Genomic DNA, 17,378 nt, shown 5'->3' with positions numbered 1-17,378 from the left:
AGTACTTCAACTTCTGGTTCTCCGGGTTTTTCTTTTTAATTTTCAATAATTATTATTATTATTAATATTATTATTTTTTGGACTCTACAGTAGAATATCATTTAATATATCGATGAATATATTATAAGAAAAATATTTAACTATCATATTCAACTAATTATAATTAGTTTTTACTGATTAATGATTAATTAAATCTAATCATTCATTGGACTAGCAAAATGAACAGGACAATCTGATCTGTTCCATTGGGTCAAACAGTGATCATGAAAATGACCAGTCATGATTCAGTTTATATTCTTTTGGACTTAAATTTTATAGGTTCGGTTTAGTCCTATATCTAGATATTAGGTCTATTTGTGTCAATTTAAAAATTTATAAAAAAAAATAAAAAAATGGTTCTATATAAAAAAAATCCAAAGGCAAAAAATTATTTAATATGCATTTATATCGCTTCACAAGTATTGACAAAATCATTTAAATTATGTTTGATGAATACTCAAATTAATAATATTATTTTGGGGTTGTTACTTCTTTTGAATACTTATTTTATGTTTAGTGAATATGTTTTGTCTTTTAAAAAATTTAAATTATAATATAAAATTATAAATTATATTTTATTTCATATTCATTATATATTACTAACTAGTCCAACCCGCAACCAAAGTTCATTTGACCCATCGGCTATATGGACTGGGTCAAAAGGACTCATTTCTATTTGTCATGTCTTTTTTATAGTCCAACTTAACTCTAATTATGGGTCGGGCTGGCTAACCAATTGGGTCAGGTCCATTTTGTCAACCCTAATCATCCATGTAGTAAATGGTGGATTCTATCATGAGTTTAGGAGTGCAAGTGGTTCAAATTGAATTGATTTTAGTCTATTTTTTAACTCAATCAAATTAAACTTAATTAGGTTAGGTCATTGGATTGAGTCATTATAAAATTATCATATCATTAACTCTTGAAAAAAAAAACCCAAACTCAACCAATCAAAGATATTTTCCAAAATAGTACTTTCTAAAAGGCTTAGTTATTGTTTTAATCCTTGAATTTAGCAGGTGTGTTTTTTTAGTCCCAAAATTTTGACAAATTGTTTTTTTAGTCCCTGATATAATAAATTGATACTTTATGTCGATTTTTAGCACTTTGTGACGGTTTTTTAACACTATGGCAATCTTAAAATGCAAATTCAAGCGGCTAAAAAATAAAAATTAATTTTAGCTAAAAATCGCCAAAAAGTATCAATTTATTGTGCAAGAGACTAAAAAGGATAATTTGTCAAAATTCAAGAAAAAAAAATAGTTTAAAATTTTAGAGACTAAAAAGGCGCATACCCCAAATTTAGAAACTAAAACAACAATTAAACCTTGTTTAAAACTAGCTTTGATACCAAAGACCAATTTTTATACTTATTTCAAAAGTTGTTGAAACTAGTTTGACAAGAAATTAAATAGATTGATTTTTCAAATTAAATCATAATGCTGGTTCATTTTGAATTTACATTTTAAAACTATCACAAAGTGCTAAAAATCAACATAAAATATCAATTGACTATGTCAGGGACTAAAAAAACAATTTGTCAAAATTCAGGGACTAAAAAAAACATTTTTAAATTTCAGGGACTAAAAAAATTACCTCCCCTTAAATTCAGGGACTAGAACACTAATTAAGCCTTTCAACAATTATGTTTATAATTACTCTTTAAAATGAGGTCTAAGACACAATCTCTTGTTGGAACATTAACATTTACTTGTATCAACATGTGGTGTGAAATATATACTCAAAATATTTATAAAACAATGTATGGATTCATAGGATAAATCATAAACATGATTAAGTAACTCTTTCATAATGATAAAATATAGGGATGTAAGTAGTTTTTTTATAAGTAGGAAAGGATAAAAGCAAGCAGAAGAAAAGAAAAGTCTAAGGCCTAACAAAGGGAGAAAGTTGTGGCGAGTAGACCGTCCACTATGAAAAGGAGTCTTCATGCAATGTTTTATGCTTTGCTAGCCCGTCGGCACATGAATTACCCACCCCAAGGGTGTGCCTAAGGGAGAAATTCTTAGGTGAATTCTTGAAATTCAGAATTTGTTGAAACAAGGGATGTATGTCATTGACAATAATGATAATAAGGTAGACGTTAAATAAGACATACTCTTGGGATTTGCCATAACATTAATATAATTTTTGTCAAAAGATTTTATAAACCACATATATTGATTATTTTTCTTGGACAAAATAGGTGATGTTTGGTATCCCATCCATATATAGTTGAACACTTTTTCTATGTTTCCCTTGGGATACCATCATTTTTGTTACTTTTTTTCACTAGACAATTACATTCCCTAACACTTACAAAAATGCAATATTTTTCCTTTCTAAAACGAATACAAATTTCAAATCCTTTTGCCTTTCAAAATTTGTATTTTTTTTCTAAGAAAACAAATTTCATTGCAATATAAGGGTAAATACATTCTTCTTCTCTTATAGTAATTTGTTGTTCATCTTGAATGTTAGAATGTACTATTGGTCTATCATCTAATGTAAGGAATGCACTCTCCATTGTTATTGGAGAATAGTTCAAATTACCATTTACTTATTAATTATTATAGATACCGACTTTTTTCTATTTATTGTTTAAGTCAAGTTTCAAATAATCATATGAAAAATGTATTAAATTCATCTTCAAATAATTTACAACCAAATAAAATTGATTGAAAATGATTGTTCAATTACGTCTCCAAATTTTGTATAACCAAACCTTGATTACTGTATTGTATTAAGCTTTATCATTTTAGCAGCATTATCACATTGTTGCATAGAAAAAAAAAATAGAATTTTGAGCTTGCTTTTATTTGTAATATTTGAATTTGAAAGCAACATATGCAACATTTTCACATGATTCTATTAACATAAATTAGAAAACCTTATTCACTAAATTTTCCTATGATTTTTTTTGTAACAAAGTTCATTTTCTAATAACACTTCCAATCAAATACATTATCGGTATTTGTCATGACATGATTATATTTATGATTATTGTTCAATGTTTTTATAAACCACATATTTTGATTCTTTTTCTTGAATACAATAAATGGTGTTTGATATCTCATAAATATAATTAAACATTTTTTTTATGTTTCTTTGGGGGGGGGGACCTCATTTTTGCCGCTTATATGACTACCTTTCCTAAAACATACCAAAACGTAACAATTCTCTTTCCTAAAATGTATGAAAGTAAATCATTTTGTCTTTACAAATAGTTTGTAAAAATCTATAATTTTTTTTACCATTTTTACAATCACGTCCCTTACCACATACATACCAAAATGCACCAATTTTCTTTACTAAAGTGAGTACAAAAGTCAAATCATTTTGCCTTTGTTAAAATCTTCAACTTTTTCTAAGGAATCAAATTTCATTTCAACATAAGGCTCAATATTATCTTCTTTAAAGATATTTTTTTAATATTGGGAATGAACTCTCCATTATTGTTGGAAAACAGTTGAAAATCATCATTTACTTAACTATTTTTTATAAATACCAACTTTTTTCCTTTCATTGCAGAAACTAAATTTTCAATAGCTATTTGAAAGTTGTTTCATGTTCATCTTGTAATAATGTAAAATCAAATAAAATTGATTAAAGATGATGGTAGTGATTATCCGCAACACACCCACCATCAAGTTGACACAATGTAGAGATGATACTTCATTCTCTCTAAAGACTAATTATTATGAAAACTATTTTTAATTTGATTATGAAATTATGGGTATTTTTTATTTTCTTTCAAAAGTTAAGTGACACTATCAACACCTTAAAATAAACAAACACAAGGAAAATATAATACAATATAAGATTACGTAAGACCAAGGAGGCATATGTCTCAAGTACATAAGTAGTACAATCATCCAAAATGAAATAGTCACTGGACCACTAGTAAGTCCCAAAAGACAACTACACTTCATGGAACTAAATCGAGATGTGTGCATATGTGTCTCCTATACCCTAATGTATTGTACCTTAATAAAATAATATTTTCCCTTATCACGTGTCACCTTATGGTTGATCCAAATTCCCAACCAAAACATTCAATCACCTTCTGGCACAAATTTTATTTTCAAAATAATAAAATCAATTCTTTCTCTCACCAAAAAATGAAGAAACTTTAGGACTCCAAAAAAAAAAAGAAACCCTCCTCACTCTCACGATAGATTCGAAATTTGAATTTTGAATCTGTATCAAAACATCTTTCATGTTTCTCTCATCATTGTTTCCCCTACTTCACAACATTCTTCTTCACATTTCCCTTTCCATTTCCACTATTTTCTTCTACAAAACCAACCAATGTTCGTCATTATACCGTGATCCCGGCCCGTCTTCCTTCTCCAAAATCACATTCACTACTAAGTAAGTCAGTGCCTCAAACCAATCACCATCGTTGATTGTTGTTACGATGCCAAAGACGGAGACGATGATGGACATGATGATGGCGACAAAGACTATCTATGTGAGATTAAAATTCATGCATTGTATAGTTAAAGAAAAAAATGTGCTTTGAGTAAGTTTTCTTTTCATGGCTATGCTTTTAGGGGTTTTCATATTCTCTTTTCCATATTATTGAAACATTCTCATCTTCTCTTTGTAGAAATTAGAACTATGTGCTTCGGGTAAGATTTGTTTTCACGATTGAACTTATCTTCAATTATTTTGTTATTCCTTTTGATATGATATATGGTGTTGTTGTATGGGATTGGGTTAATGGCATGTTGGGAAACTTGGATAGCCTATGCGAACACAAATTTTGTGTGAGGTGTTCTTGTTAGGTATGTGGCTGTTAACTAATTGATATTTCAGTTATGGCCTGGGTTAATGGTTTATGTATGTTGTTGTTATAAAATATGTTTGGTGATGTTTCTTCTATTTATTTTATCAAAACATTGTTGAATTGTTTATTGTTGAACCTATGAATTGTAAATGTTATGTTGAATATTTTGACACTAAAGTATTTAATAGTCATGTTTCTCATTATAAAGTTTTTTGTTTTACAAAAAAAATGTTTACAATATGACAATTCATTTTAAAAAACAAATTACAAAGTTAGTTCATCACTTTGTTGATTCAGCCTTGCAATGTTTAAGGTGATATAAATCTTATTTTTTATTTTGCCTTTCTTTCTTTGTTGCTTTCCTAATCTATTTTGCTGAAAAAAATTCACCTTTTTACTTCTTTTTTTGGTTCTTGTCATAGGTTAAGCCTTATATTACGGGGTTGATTGTCAAATATCATTGGATTTAGGAGTTTCAATTAACCTTTACATTCTTATATTGGGTAGTTGCAATTGGCCTTCACATTCTAATATGTAGTGTATGAAACATGTTCACTTGATACTTCATATTGACATGAGATATGTATATAAACTCTTATTTTGTATGGAGTGGAAAAGTATGCTTACAATTGCATTTAGGCATAATTATCTTTTATATATTTAGTGTTTTCATCCCTCGCAGATATTGATCCTAGATCCCTTGGCCAATGTTGGTATCCTCGGAGGTAAAAACAAAAAGTTATTTGTAATGACTTTGTGAAGTTTAATAACCCTTCCTTCATGCTCCTGTAACATGTATGGTGTTAATGCTTGAAAAAAATTCAAATTTAAACTTGAAAATCAAGCTTATATTAGTTTTATAAGTTTCAACAATAGTGACAATATTTGTGAGATTTTTTTTAATCAATGCTAAGAACAGAGATCATGATAGATCAAATATATTTTCAATAAATTTTGAAACCAAAATTATCAAGGTCCTATGTTTTACCTTCTTTGTTTAATTTTCCATTGCTGCAATGTTCGAACTTGACTCTCCACTTTTCTTTATTTTGTTTTTTTAAAAGGATTTTTTCTTTCTTTTCTAATTTTCAATGGGCTTTGAATGAGTCTATTTCAAGTTTATGCTACTAGGATCTTTTGGGAACTGCAAAGGAAAAGAAAGATCTTAGGCAAGTGATGTCAAATTGTGGTACCGGTATATCTCTTTTACCTTTTGGTTGTTGATCATCACTTTGGATTCAAGTATCTATGTTCATATTGGAAAATTAATTACCAAGTGGAACTATGTTGTATTTCACATGCTTTGATATCTACCACCAAAATTTTCTCTATTATGATGTGTATACATTTTTTATTATACAAAAATGTTGGATATTTTATGCTTTAATCATCTTACATGCTTCTTAATGAATCTTCAAACTCAATTAGCACTACAACTAGATTAAACTAAGGCTTTGTTGAATCAAATTCCTATCTATATTCACTCCTTATAATGCTTTGGGAACGTCATCCGATGCACTGGTGAGCATTAGTCAAAAACTTCAAAACAAAAGTTATTCTTTTTACCATTTTATTGTTTGTAAGACTAAAATTAATTAAGGAAACTATCTTTAGGAGTCTAATTAAAGTAATTATCTTTAGGGATCTAATTAGAATATTTATCTATAGTGCACCTAATTCAAGTAATTATCTTTAGAGATCATATTAGAATATCTACCTATAGTGTGCCTAATTAAAGTAATTATCTTTAGAGATTATATCAAAATATTTATCTATAAATAAGAAGTTGGTGTTTGTACTTAATCATATTCGAAATTCATTATTTAGTTTATGATTTTTAGAGCCTTAAGAGTGTTTTGAGCATTTATGAGGTGTGAACAACACTGTGAGGATGAATCGTGATCATCATTCCTTCCCTATTGGTATGTTTATGCTAATTTCTTCCATGCTTTCTAGTTTTGCTTTGACCATGAACGATTAGTCTCTCAAAGTTTACGGGTTATGATGTAACTGCCCAATTTACTCCTTCCCTTGTTATTAATCAAATTCCTTGATGTTTTATGTTAATTAATTCTTACCTTATTTTTATTGTCAATTAAAACTTGATCAATCATAACTTAATTGAATATACAATGATGATAATCTACATGTATTTGGTAGATCTAGGTAGTGAATATTTTATACTAAACTACATTATCAAACTCTTTGGGTAATCTCCAATAGATTAGTTTATCTTTGAATTAGTCATCCCTAGACTTTATTTTATCATTTTCCTTAAATTGGTATATTCATGATATTTGGAATATTGATTTAAGGAGAAAGAATCTAATGACCCAAATCAAAGGCTTTAGGTGACTTTGGGAATTGGTAATTGACTCGGGTAGGAATTTCATAGAACAGGGTTGGGGGAAATTGATACTAGTACATTATAATACACAATTATTTTTAATATCACTCAATTCTCTCTTTTACAATACTTTACTTGTTTCCTATTAAAATTAAAATCACAAAAATAATTCAATATCTTCTTAAACTACTCCAATTATTTAGTTTAATAATTTTAGTTATCGAGGAACACAACTGATCCCTTGAGTACGATATCCGAACTTAGGCTTATTGTTACTACTGCGTAGGGTACACTTTCCCTTGTGCATACATATTTTATGCATCAGTAGAGCCTCTTTTTTCCACATGTGATGTATTCTCATATCTGTCGCAACCTACCCTTCAGCGGGAAAGTGAGGCGAGATTCAAGGGTGCGTCTTCCAGAAAAAGAAAATGCGCGGGAGTCACCACCAACGTTTATTTGAGGAAAACGTTAGAAAAAACCAAGAAGGGGTTTGCGAATTTTAAGAATAAGGGTTTAGGAGTTGTTTATGTACGGGGAAGGTATTAGCACCCCACGCGTTCGTCATAAGAGACGACAACCTTTAATCAAGTGTGTAAAATCGTGACTTCTATATTTATCTATTTTCCTTTTTTATGTTTTTTTTTTTACTTTTTGGGGTCGACAAGAACGTTTCCCTTGCTCCTACGTATCCTCAAGTGCGACGAGGAACTCAAATCTACGTAGTTCTTTAAAAGCAAGAAAATTGTGCGTTGAGTTGATTTTAAACTTTTGAAAGGTTCATTTTAACCAAAAAAATAAAAGAGACCGTTAAGGTTTTGGACCTTGAATGGATTCAAGCGACTTTTATGGACAAAAACTCAATTACATGTTGATTTCATCTTGGTTTCACTTATTAACTTTTAATCTCATTAAAAGATGATTTGTGATGTAAATGATCGGTCAAAACTCACTTTACAAGAAGAAAAGAGATTATTGATGGTAGAAGAATGAGATGAAGATGTGCAAAGCAACAAAGAGGATCCCTAAGGGTGTAAAGATTGTATCCAAATCCTTAAAATAAATACTAATTAGATGATGAATGAAGAACACCAAACAATGAACGATGTAGAAGTTGATTACGGTCGTGATTTGGTAGCGCCTCGGCCTCATTTTTCTCTTCTTTCTTCTCCTTCTCTCTGATTTTCACTTAAACCTCTCAATGTTTGAAAGTTGAACCCTTTCTTCAGCCCCTCCTCGCGCCTATTTATAGGAAATAAGGGGGTTTGGTGGATCTGCAACTCGCCCAAGTGAGTTGTTGCTTCAACCTGAAGTAACCTTGCTCGCCCAGGTGAGTTGGTTACTTCACCCCTAAGCTATTTGGGGGTCCAGGTGAGCCAGAGGTAAGCCTGGGCGAGCCAAGGGTTAGAAAAAAGCTTAAAATGATCCTTTTGCCCTCCTTTTTGGGTATTTTCCACATTCTTTACCGAAACGTCGCAACTGGTGTCGAACAGATCAATTCAGCTAGCGAGAATCAAAACGTTAGTGAATGATAGTCCCCAGCGAAATTAGGGTCTGACAATTGTCCCTCTTTACTTATCTTTTATTGAAAATAAAAAGGTAAGTAAAGATAAGGACGCTAATTTCATCCCAGCGATCTTGCTGTCCGATCGGCAACTGGCGAAAACCAAAGCAGTGAAACATGTCAAAAGAATAAATGTATGAAGTATCAAGAGCACCAAACAAAAGACTTTGAAGTCTTGAAATGTAAAGAAGATGTTGACAAAAGACATTGAAGTCTTTGAAATGTAAAGAAGACATTGAAGTCTTGACAAAAAACATTGAAGTCTTTGAAATCTTTCACTAAAACGTGAACACACCAGGTAAAGAAACAAACCCCCAAACCGATCATAACAACATACATTTTTTTTTTGAAAAAAACAATGTGACCAACGGGGAATGAAAGCATGCAGATAGAATTTCTCATAACCAAAAATGAGATTTAAGACATTAGCATTTCGTTTCTAAGAGAACATTAGAGGAAACACTGGGTCCAACCGAATAGAGGAAAATCGCTTAAGGTGTATAAAGTTTCACATAGACAAGTGTTTCATCCTAATTCCAAACCACAGACATGTTATAAATTTATTTTTCAAGTCATTTCCCATCAAATCGAAGATAATACACATAATCATCATGGATCAATATGACTTTATAAGGTCAAATTTTGTAGGAAATTTTGGTTTTAGTTGTTCTGGCCTTTCCCCTTGCTTTTTCCCTTTCTCCTTTTTTTGGTGTGGAATAGGATAGCAGACACAAAGATTTGGTTAGTAACTAAAGTAGGCGATCACTTTACACCCCCCGGTGTCTTAACCAAGTTACTATTGCTCTTCTCCCTTTTTTTTCGACAATTCTGCACATTGTTCAGACATCGTCTGGTCCAAAGAACTTGTTTTTCTTTTCTATTTTCCTTTGCTCTTCTTCTATCTTTGCTTGATTGATTCTTTCTCTTTCTTTTTCTTTCTTTTCTTTTGCTTTCTTTCTTTGTTGTTTTTGTTCTTTGTGTTTTTCTTTTGCTTTTTTTTTTTTATATTTTGACGAACACCTCTAACCCAAGATAATAGAAGCTTCGCTTGGAATACCCCCTGCTCTCTCATCCTAGGGTAAGGTTGGAAATTTCCATCCTAGGTCAAGGTTATGGCAAAAAGTTGATGTTTGGCTCAAAAGGCCTGCAAATGGCAGAACATAATGTATATTGGGACATCTGTTTGGCCAATGGCTCAGAAAGAAGGGAATGGCCATAGCACATATCCATGCAGACACTCAAATATAAGGCTTTGTGGCCATACAAACACTAAGGCTTAGGGTTCGTTTCCACATTCAGGCCAAACCAGTGTTTCAACAATTGCTCTTTTATCAAGTCACACAAAACATCCGAGTCCATTTTGGCATTTGGGAAAGTCTTTCGTTGTTTTCACCCTCTAAGTGCACATTTCTTTTTTTTTTTTTCAAAAAAACCTTTCGTGTTCTGATCCGTGAACTTTCCAAAGAAAACTAGCGATCATTTCTTTTTTAAAAGCATGTTAGTTTTAGTTTTAGTTTTGTTTTTTTTACAAAAAGTTTGAATCTTGGGCAAAGTTATAACCCGAGACCGTACTTATTAAAGGGACAAAAGGCGCGCGAAAGAAAAGAAACCATACACAAAATCCCCCCTTTTTTGCTTAGTTTTTCTTGTTTCAAACAAACCATCACAATGAAATAACATGACAACATACTAGAAGTGATAAAATAAAGACGGGTTCCATCATAATGAAATGACATGACAACATACTGGAAGCGATAAAATAAAGACAAGTTCCATCACAATGAAATAACAAACAAATACTAAAAGTGATAAATAAAATGAAGACGAGTTCACAATTTTAAGTGATTTCGGTCAAGCGGTTAGCCTCCTCAAAGGAAGAAGTCCATCACATCGGCCATGTCATCATCTTCCTGAGCTCCATCTTCATCTCCTGGGACCCCTGTGGGTCTTGCCCCTGCCTGAAAACTGGGTCTATCTCCAGGCCATGCAATTGTGGCCCCTAACTACTCGAGAGTAAGCCACGAGTAAGGATTGGGATCCTAGCGCGATTGATGCAGGGTATACTGATAAAAGCTCTCATTCAACTGCACATGGCCCCTATGATTGGCCGCCTGCTGGTTAGCCACATGCTGTGGGTATAGTTCCATCCTCTACATGTGAGCAAAGATGGACTCTAGGGATGGTCGCTGCTGTAGAGGTGGTGATGGTGCATCTGCGGCTGGCTGCTGGTGGTCCTACCCCGACTACTGTGCTTGCCTCGGCATGCAGTACTTTTCTATGAAGGACCTATTAATGGGAGGTCAGATGAGCTTCGTGGGCGTAACCAGCAGCCCATAGAACTAGCAAATGTTGGATCAAGTGGCCTCAGAATAATTAAGAATGGGGGGTTGAATTAATTATGAATGTGTCTTGACTAATTAAAAATTATTTTTCTTAATGTTACTAGATTCAATTAGGCTTTACTACTAAGTTATGAGAAAGTAAAGAACAAAAACAATAACTTAGACAAAAGTAAAGCGGAAATAAAATGTGCACAACGGAAAATTAAAGAGTGTAGGGAAGAAGAAAGCAAACACAATATTTATACTGGTTCGGCCACAACCCGTGCCTACGTCCAGTCCCCAAGCAACCCACGGTTCTTGAGATTTCCAATAACCTTGTAAAATCCTTTACAAGCAAAGAGCCACAAAGGATGTACCCTCCCTTGTTCTCTTTGAACAACCAAGTAGATGTACCCTCTACTTGAAGCGAACCACAAAGGATGTACCCTCCCTTGTGTTCACTATTACAACCAAGAAGCTACCCGCTTCTTACTCAGAATTATCAGACGGTTAGTTCTTTGAATTCAGTGTTTGGGCAAAGAATTCTCAGACGGCTAGTTCTTTGAATTCTTTGTTTGGGGAATCAAAAGAATTCTTAGACGGTTAGTTCTTTGAATTCTTTTGGCAAGAGGAAGAAGGAAAAAATCAAAAGAATTCTCAGACGGTTAGTTCTTTGAATTCTTTTGGCAAGAGAGAGAAGGAATGAAGAAGAAGAATAGAACAAGTTTTTGGCCAATGAACTTTTCTTGAATAAAGAAAGTATTGAACATAAACTCTTAGAAGAATGCTGAGAAATGAATTAGAAAGTTCTCTTAAATTCGTGCCATGGTCACATTTATAGCCATTTGATGGCTCTTTAAAAACCAAGTTAAAAGTTGTGACTCTTGACAATTTCTTCAAAACTAGTCACTTTAAAAGTTGTAACTCTCTTGAAAACTAGTCACTTTAAAAGTTGTGACTCTTTTGAAAACTAGTCATTTTAAAAGTTGTAACTCTTGAAAAAATCTTCAGAAACTAGTCACTTTAAAAATTATGACTTTTGGCAATTTATTTTTGAAAATCAGTCACTGGTAATCAATTACCATCATAGTGTAATCAATTACACATCAACAAATGTGACTCTTCATGTTTAAATTCAAAAATCAAAACGTTTAGAAACACTGGTAATCGATTACATATATTGTGTAATCGATTACACAAGTTTGAAAATGTTTTATCACAAGTTGTGACTCTTGAAATTTGAAATCTCAACGTTCAAAAACATTGGTAATCGATTAGATGCTCATGGTAATCGATTACTACTTTGTAAATCAGTATGAAAAGAATGTTGGCTACTAGTAATCGATTACTGCCTTCTGGTAATCGATTACCAGAGAGTAAAACTCTTGGTAAAAGATTTTTCTTTGAAAAACTCTCTTGAACAAAATTGTGCTATTTAATCTTTTCTTTTGAAAAAATCTTTTTATACTTATCTTGATGCTTTTCTTGAAGTTCTTACATATCTCGAGTCTTTTCTTGAATCTTTACTTGAATCTTGATTGTTGTTTGAATGACTCTTTGATTCTTGAAACTTGTTTGACTCTTGATTCTTGACTTAAGTCTTTGGCATCATCAAAATAAACTTGGAAAGCTTTGCTTCCATAGCAAAGACCTGTGATCAAGGTCTGAAATCCCAATGCTCTGTTGGACTTTTCCGGGTCCACTGGGTGTCTTGGAGGCGTGATCCCTACAAATTGGTAAATGACATCTAAGATTAGATGGGCCACGTGAATATTGACCTGGGTCAAGATGGTGTAGACCAGCTGGCATTGGCAGGGGAAGATCAAAATTATGATTGTTGGGAAGGATGTTGCTGAGGAGTAGCATCATTCAGATCTGTGTCAGCGTGGTCATGCTAGTGCGCATGATCTACACCTGACTTCCCATCACGCTTCGTGCGAAGTCCTGTCCGGGAATACAATACACAGCAGCTAGCCTATGGCCTCCTCATCAAATCCCGAAGCGTGGCTCCTCCTTTCACTGAACTCGCAACGTTGACCCTCTTCCAGGACCAACAGATGCCCCAAGAACTGATTTATGGCATCTTCGTCAAAGGGGACCCATTGGCCCTGCACCCTGGAGCGCTTATCCTTGACTCCTTCCTCTGTGGGCCATGCATTAGCGTAGAATTCCATTTCTATTTCTGGGTCATATTTAGCCATAGGCCCTGTGAGCAGAGTCCATTGCCTTCTGGCAACTTCCTCCTGGAACTCAGTGTATTCCCCCTCTTTCAGTTGGACCCGTCTCTCTTTGAGGAAAAACCAACTCTTGATCGCTTCAAAGCGGTATTGGTGTTCCTCACTCCGAAAGCGGTGTCCATCAAATTCTATGTCCACTTGTGGAGCCGCAATGGATCCTTCTCCCCTGACGTCCTTCCTTGTCCTCTTAGAGAGAAGCTTCTTTGGAGCCATTGCCTGCAAAGACACATCCATAAAAAGTTAGTTTGAACGAAATGCACAACCATTATTTCATTTATCTTACGCAAGAAAAAGCCAACCAACTTTGGGCGGTGTGTGTTTCTTTTGCTAATTGCAAGTGTCACCGTGCAACTAATTAAAAAAAATCACACACTAATGCATATTATTATTTTTTGGAAAAACATTTTACTGTTACTTAGATGCAATGTGCCCATCATAGTGTAGCAAGCTCAACCAATAATTAGGTTAATTCCATCCAATCATTTTTACATGTTCATGTAATTCATGTATTTTGCATTTAAAACAAGGTCTAGATTTCCAAGCCTAGCTCATGCTCTTGGTATTTTAATCCACCAATCTAAGTTGCTCACACATTCTAAATGATGGTTGTACTTGCATAAAATAATTTCACACTTATATTCCAAAACAATACATGAAATGGTCATTGAGGTATTTTATCGAACAGTTGGTGGGCGCATGTTTAAGCATGTAAAAATGAGGAATGGAGAACACCATGACATACCAATCTACAATAGGATCAAGGATAGGCCTAGGGCCATCCATTGCAGTCCCTAATCACACATTCAAGTCATGGATTCACAAATAATTTATCTCATAAACATTGCAAAAACATAACAAATAAAGCACCAAGATACCACAAGGAAAAGGTAAAATTGAATGGAGATGGTACTTACTTGCGTGAGATGAAAGGAATGCGAAAAAAATGAAACCAAAAGTGCACAAACGAAGCTTGGGGGCTGCTGCCAATGGTGGTTCCCGTAAGCTTGGTGGAGGTTTTGAGTTTTGGGGAAGAAATGGGGTGAAAATGGCTTCACCCCTCCCCTTTTTATGTTTTCTCGTCAGACCATGCTCGCCTAGGCGAGCTAATTTTTAATTTTTTTTTTTGCAAAAAATCCTTTGCAAAGTTGTGTTATTCATTGTTATATTTTCTCTCTAAAAATCCTATAATTGCATATAAACTTAGGTGAATTTAGGATATAGTTCAAGAAAATGAACAAGTATGAAATAGGAAATTAAAGAGCAAAGTTAGAGATACTAGGCTGCCTCCTAGGAGCGCTTCTTTAATGTCTTTAGCCAGACACGGGGTGGTGATCGATCAATCATGGGCGTTCCTGCCCCTAAGCTTGGACAAAGAAAGTGACATCATGAAAATATGTGAAACAATACTACAAAAGGCTTGTAATACCTTTCACTTGCCCTTAGTGCTTACCCAAATCGGTGTGGTGCTAACCATCACCCAAAATGACTCTTTGTTCATTTTCCGATTTGCAGGGTCCTTTGATGATAAGATGCAAATGCATGCATGTTTATGATCAAATGTAAAAATGTAACAATTACAGAGGTGTTTATTGTGGTGGTCAATTTTTACTTAAACACTTACGACACCCCGTTGATTGAGCTTAGTGGCTATGGAATTAGTGAGCAAGATCGAGAGTGTATGTTCTTAAAGACAATAGAAAGTAAAGGACACAACACTAGAGGTGGAGATGCAAATCATTAACCCACCTTTAGTAATGCTGCAATTTATGGTTTACAAAAGATTTCAAAACTTGGAGATTCCAATGAGTCCTTGAGGATGGCCAGATGTTAAGCCTTCTAATTGCCCCAGGCATTATGCAAAATACTGCTTAACGATATCAGAGTTCATAGGCGGAGGCAGCTCTTCGTCATCCATGTTTGTAAGCAACAATGCTCCTCCCGAAAAAGCCTTCTTCACAACAAACGGTCCTTCATAATTTAGGGCCCATTTCCCTCTATGGTCCTTTTGAGCCTGCGATACTTTCTTTAGGACAAGATCTCTCTCACTAAACTTGCGTAGGCGCATCCTCTTGTCAAAAGCATTCTTCATTTTGCTTTGATATAGTCACCCATGACTTATGGCGGTCAATCTCTTACCCTCGATAAATTCAACTGATCAAAGTGTGCTTGGGCCCATTCTAATTCTTCCAACCCTGACTCGGCTAGGATTCTCAAAGAAGAAACCTCCACCTTAAACAGGAGCACAACCTCCATCTCATATACCAAAGAGAAAGGGGTGGCTCCAATAGATGTGTGCACCGAAGTTCGATAACCATGCAATGCAAAGGGAAGCATCTCATGCTAATCCTTGTATGACATGGTCATCTTCTGAACTATCTTCTTGATATTTTTATTGGCAGCCTCGACTACCCCATTCATCTTAGGCCTATAAGGCATGGAATTATGGTGTTGGATGTTGAAATCCTCACACATTTCCTTCATCATCTTGTTGTTCAGATTGGTGGCATTATCGGAGATGATTTTCCTGGGCAACCCATATCGGCAAATTATCTCCTTTTTTATGAATCTAATCACCACACTCCTAGTTACACTAGAGTATGAAGCTGCTTCGGCCCATTTGGTGAAGTAGTCAATGACGACTAAGATGAAGCGATGCCCATTTGAAGCCTTAGGCTCAATGGCTCCGATCACGTCTATGCCCCACATAGAGAATGGTCAAGGTGCTGCCAAGACATTCAAAGGTATGGGTGGAGCATTAACATTATCGGCGAAGGCCTGACACTTATGGCATTTCCTCTCATGGATGCAACAATACTCTCCATAGTGAGCCAGTAATACCCCGCTCTTAGAATTTTTCGGGCCATGGCACGTCCATTGGCATGCGTTCCAAAGGATCCTTCATGCACCTTTATTAGCATTTGCTCAGCCACTCTGGCATCCACACATTGAAGCAATACCATGTCATGGTTCCTCTTGTATAAGATATTTCCACTCAGGAAGAAGCTGGCCGCCAACCTTCGCAATGTCCTCTTGTCGTTGTCAAAGGCCTCAGGCGGGTATTCCTTGTCTTCAATGTATTGTTTGATATCGAAGTACCAAGGCTTACCATCCTTTTCTTCTTCTATTAAGCAATAATGTGCAGGATTTCCATGACATATGAATTCGATGTACGACAAATCTTCATGCGGGCTTAGTTGGAACATGGACGCTAGGGCGGCGAGGGCGTCGGCCATCTGATTTTCCTCTCTAGGAATGTGATGAAAAGATATGTCATCAAAGAATTCTATCAACTTCCTAATGTAAACTTGGTAAGGCACCAATTTATGGTCTCTGGTCTTCCATTCACCCTTCAGCTGGTGAATTACCAAGGCCGAGTCCTCGTATACCTTGAGCAACTTGACCTTGAAGTTGATCACCGCTTGGGTCCCAAGGGCACATGCCTCATACTCAGCTATGTTGTTTCTGCAGTCGAACCCAACCTAGCCGTGAAAGGTATATATTTTTCATTCAGGGAAACCAATACTGCCCCAACTCCATGGCCTAGTGCATTAGACATATTGTCAAACCACACGATCCATTTGTCCTTGTCTTCATCCTCTACTTCCTCCTCAAACAAGGTCATAATGTCCTCATCAGGGAATTCTGGATGCATAGGCTGATAGTCATTCATGGGCTGTTGAGCCAGGTAATCTACCAAGGCACTTCCCTTCATCACCTTCTGAGTGACATAAACAATATCAAACTCTGAAAATAGAATCTGCCACCGAGTGATCCGTCCAGTGAGAGAGGGCTTTTCAAAGATGTACTTGACGGGATCCATTTTGGATACCAACCAAGTGGTGTAATTCAACATGTACTGCCTCAAACGGTGAGCCACCCACACCAAGGCACAACACGTCCATTTTATCAAAGAGTAGTTCATCTCGCATGCCGTGAACTTCTTGCTCAAGTAATAGACAACCTATTCCTTTCTTCCAGACTCATCATGTTGTCCCAGCACACACCCCATTGACTCATCTAACACAACCATATACAGGATAAAGGGTCTTCTGGGCACTAGTGGAACAAGCACAGGATG

The 17,378-nt window shown here is 34.8% G+C and overlaps 1 protein-coding gene across 1 annotated transcript; it reads right to left on the bottom strand.

Annotated features, from left to right (window-relative positions):
- Positions 1-16,035: 16,035 nt before the first annotated feature.
- LOC114415975 lies at positions 16,036-17,120 on the bottom strand. Its single transcript, XM_028380842.1, has 2 exons — positions 16,872-17,120; positions 16,036-16,779 (listed from the first exon to the last, which is right to left on the bottom strand). The coding sequence occupies exons 1-2, from the start codon at positions 17,118-17,120 to the stop codon at positions 16,036-16,038; spliced, it is 993 nt and encodes a 330-aa protein (XP_028236643.1).
- Between the last annotated feature and the right edge of the window lie 258 nt (positions 17,121-17,378).

The sequence above is a fragment of the Glycine soja genome, chromosome 6, assembly GCF_004193775.1.
Source record: "Glycine soja cultivar W05 chromosome 6, ASM419377v2, whole genome shotgun sequence".
NCBI lineage: Eukaryota > Viridiplantae > Streptophyta > Magnoliopsida > Fabales > Fabaceae > Glycine > Glycine soja.
Note: the sequence above shows the minus strand (reverse complement) of the source record. Positions and strands in the feature narration are given on the sequence as shown.

Excerpts from the sequence above, each read along its gene's own strand:
- LOC114415975 (XM_028380842.1), bottom strand. The coding sequence starts at position 17,120 with ATGGATCCCGTCAAGTACATCTTTGAAAAGCCCTCTCTCACTGGACGG. Across the intron at positions 16,780-16,871 it reads AAGACAAGGACAAATGGATC|GTTGGGTTCGACTGCAGAAA; the intron begins GTGTGGTTTGAC and ends TTTCACGGCTAG.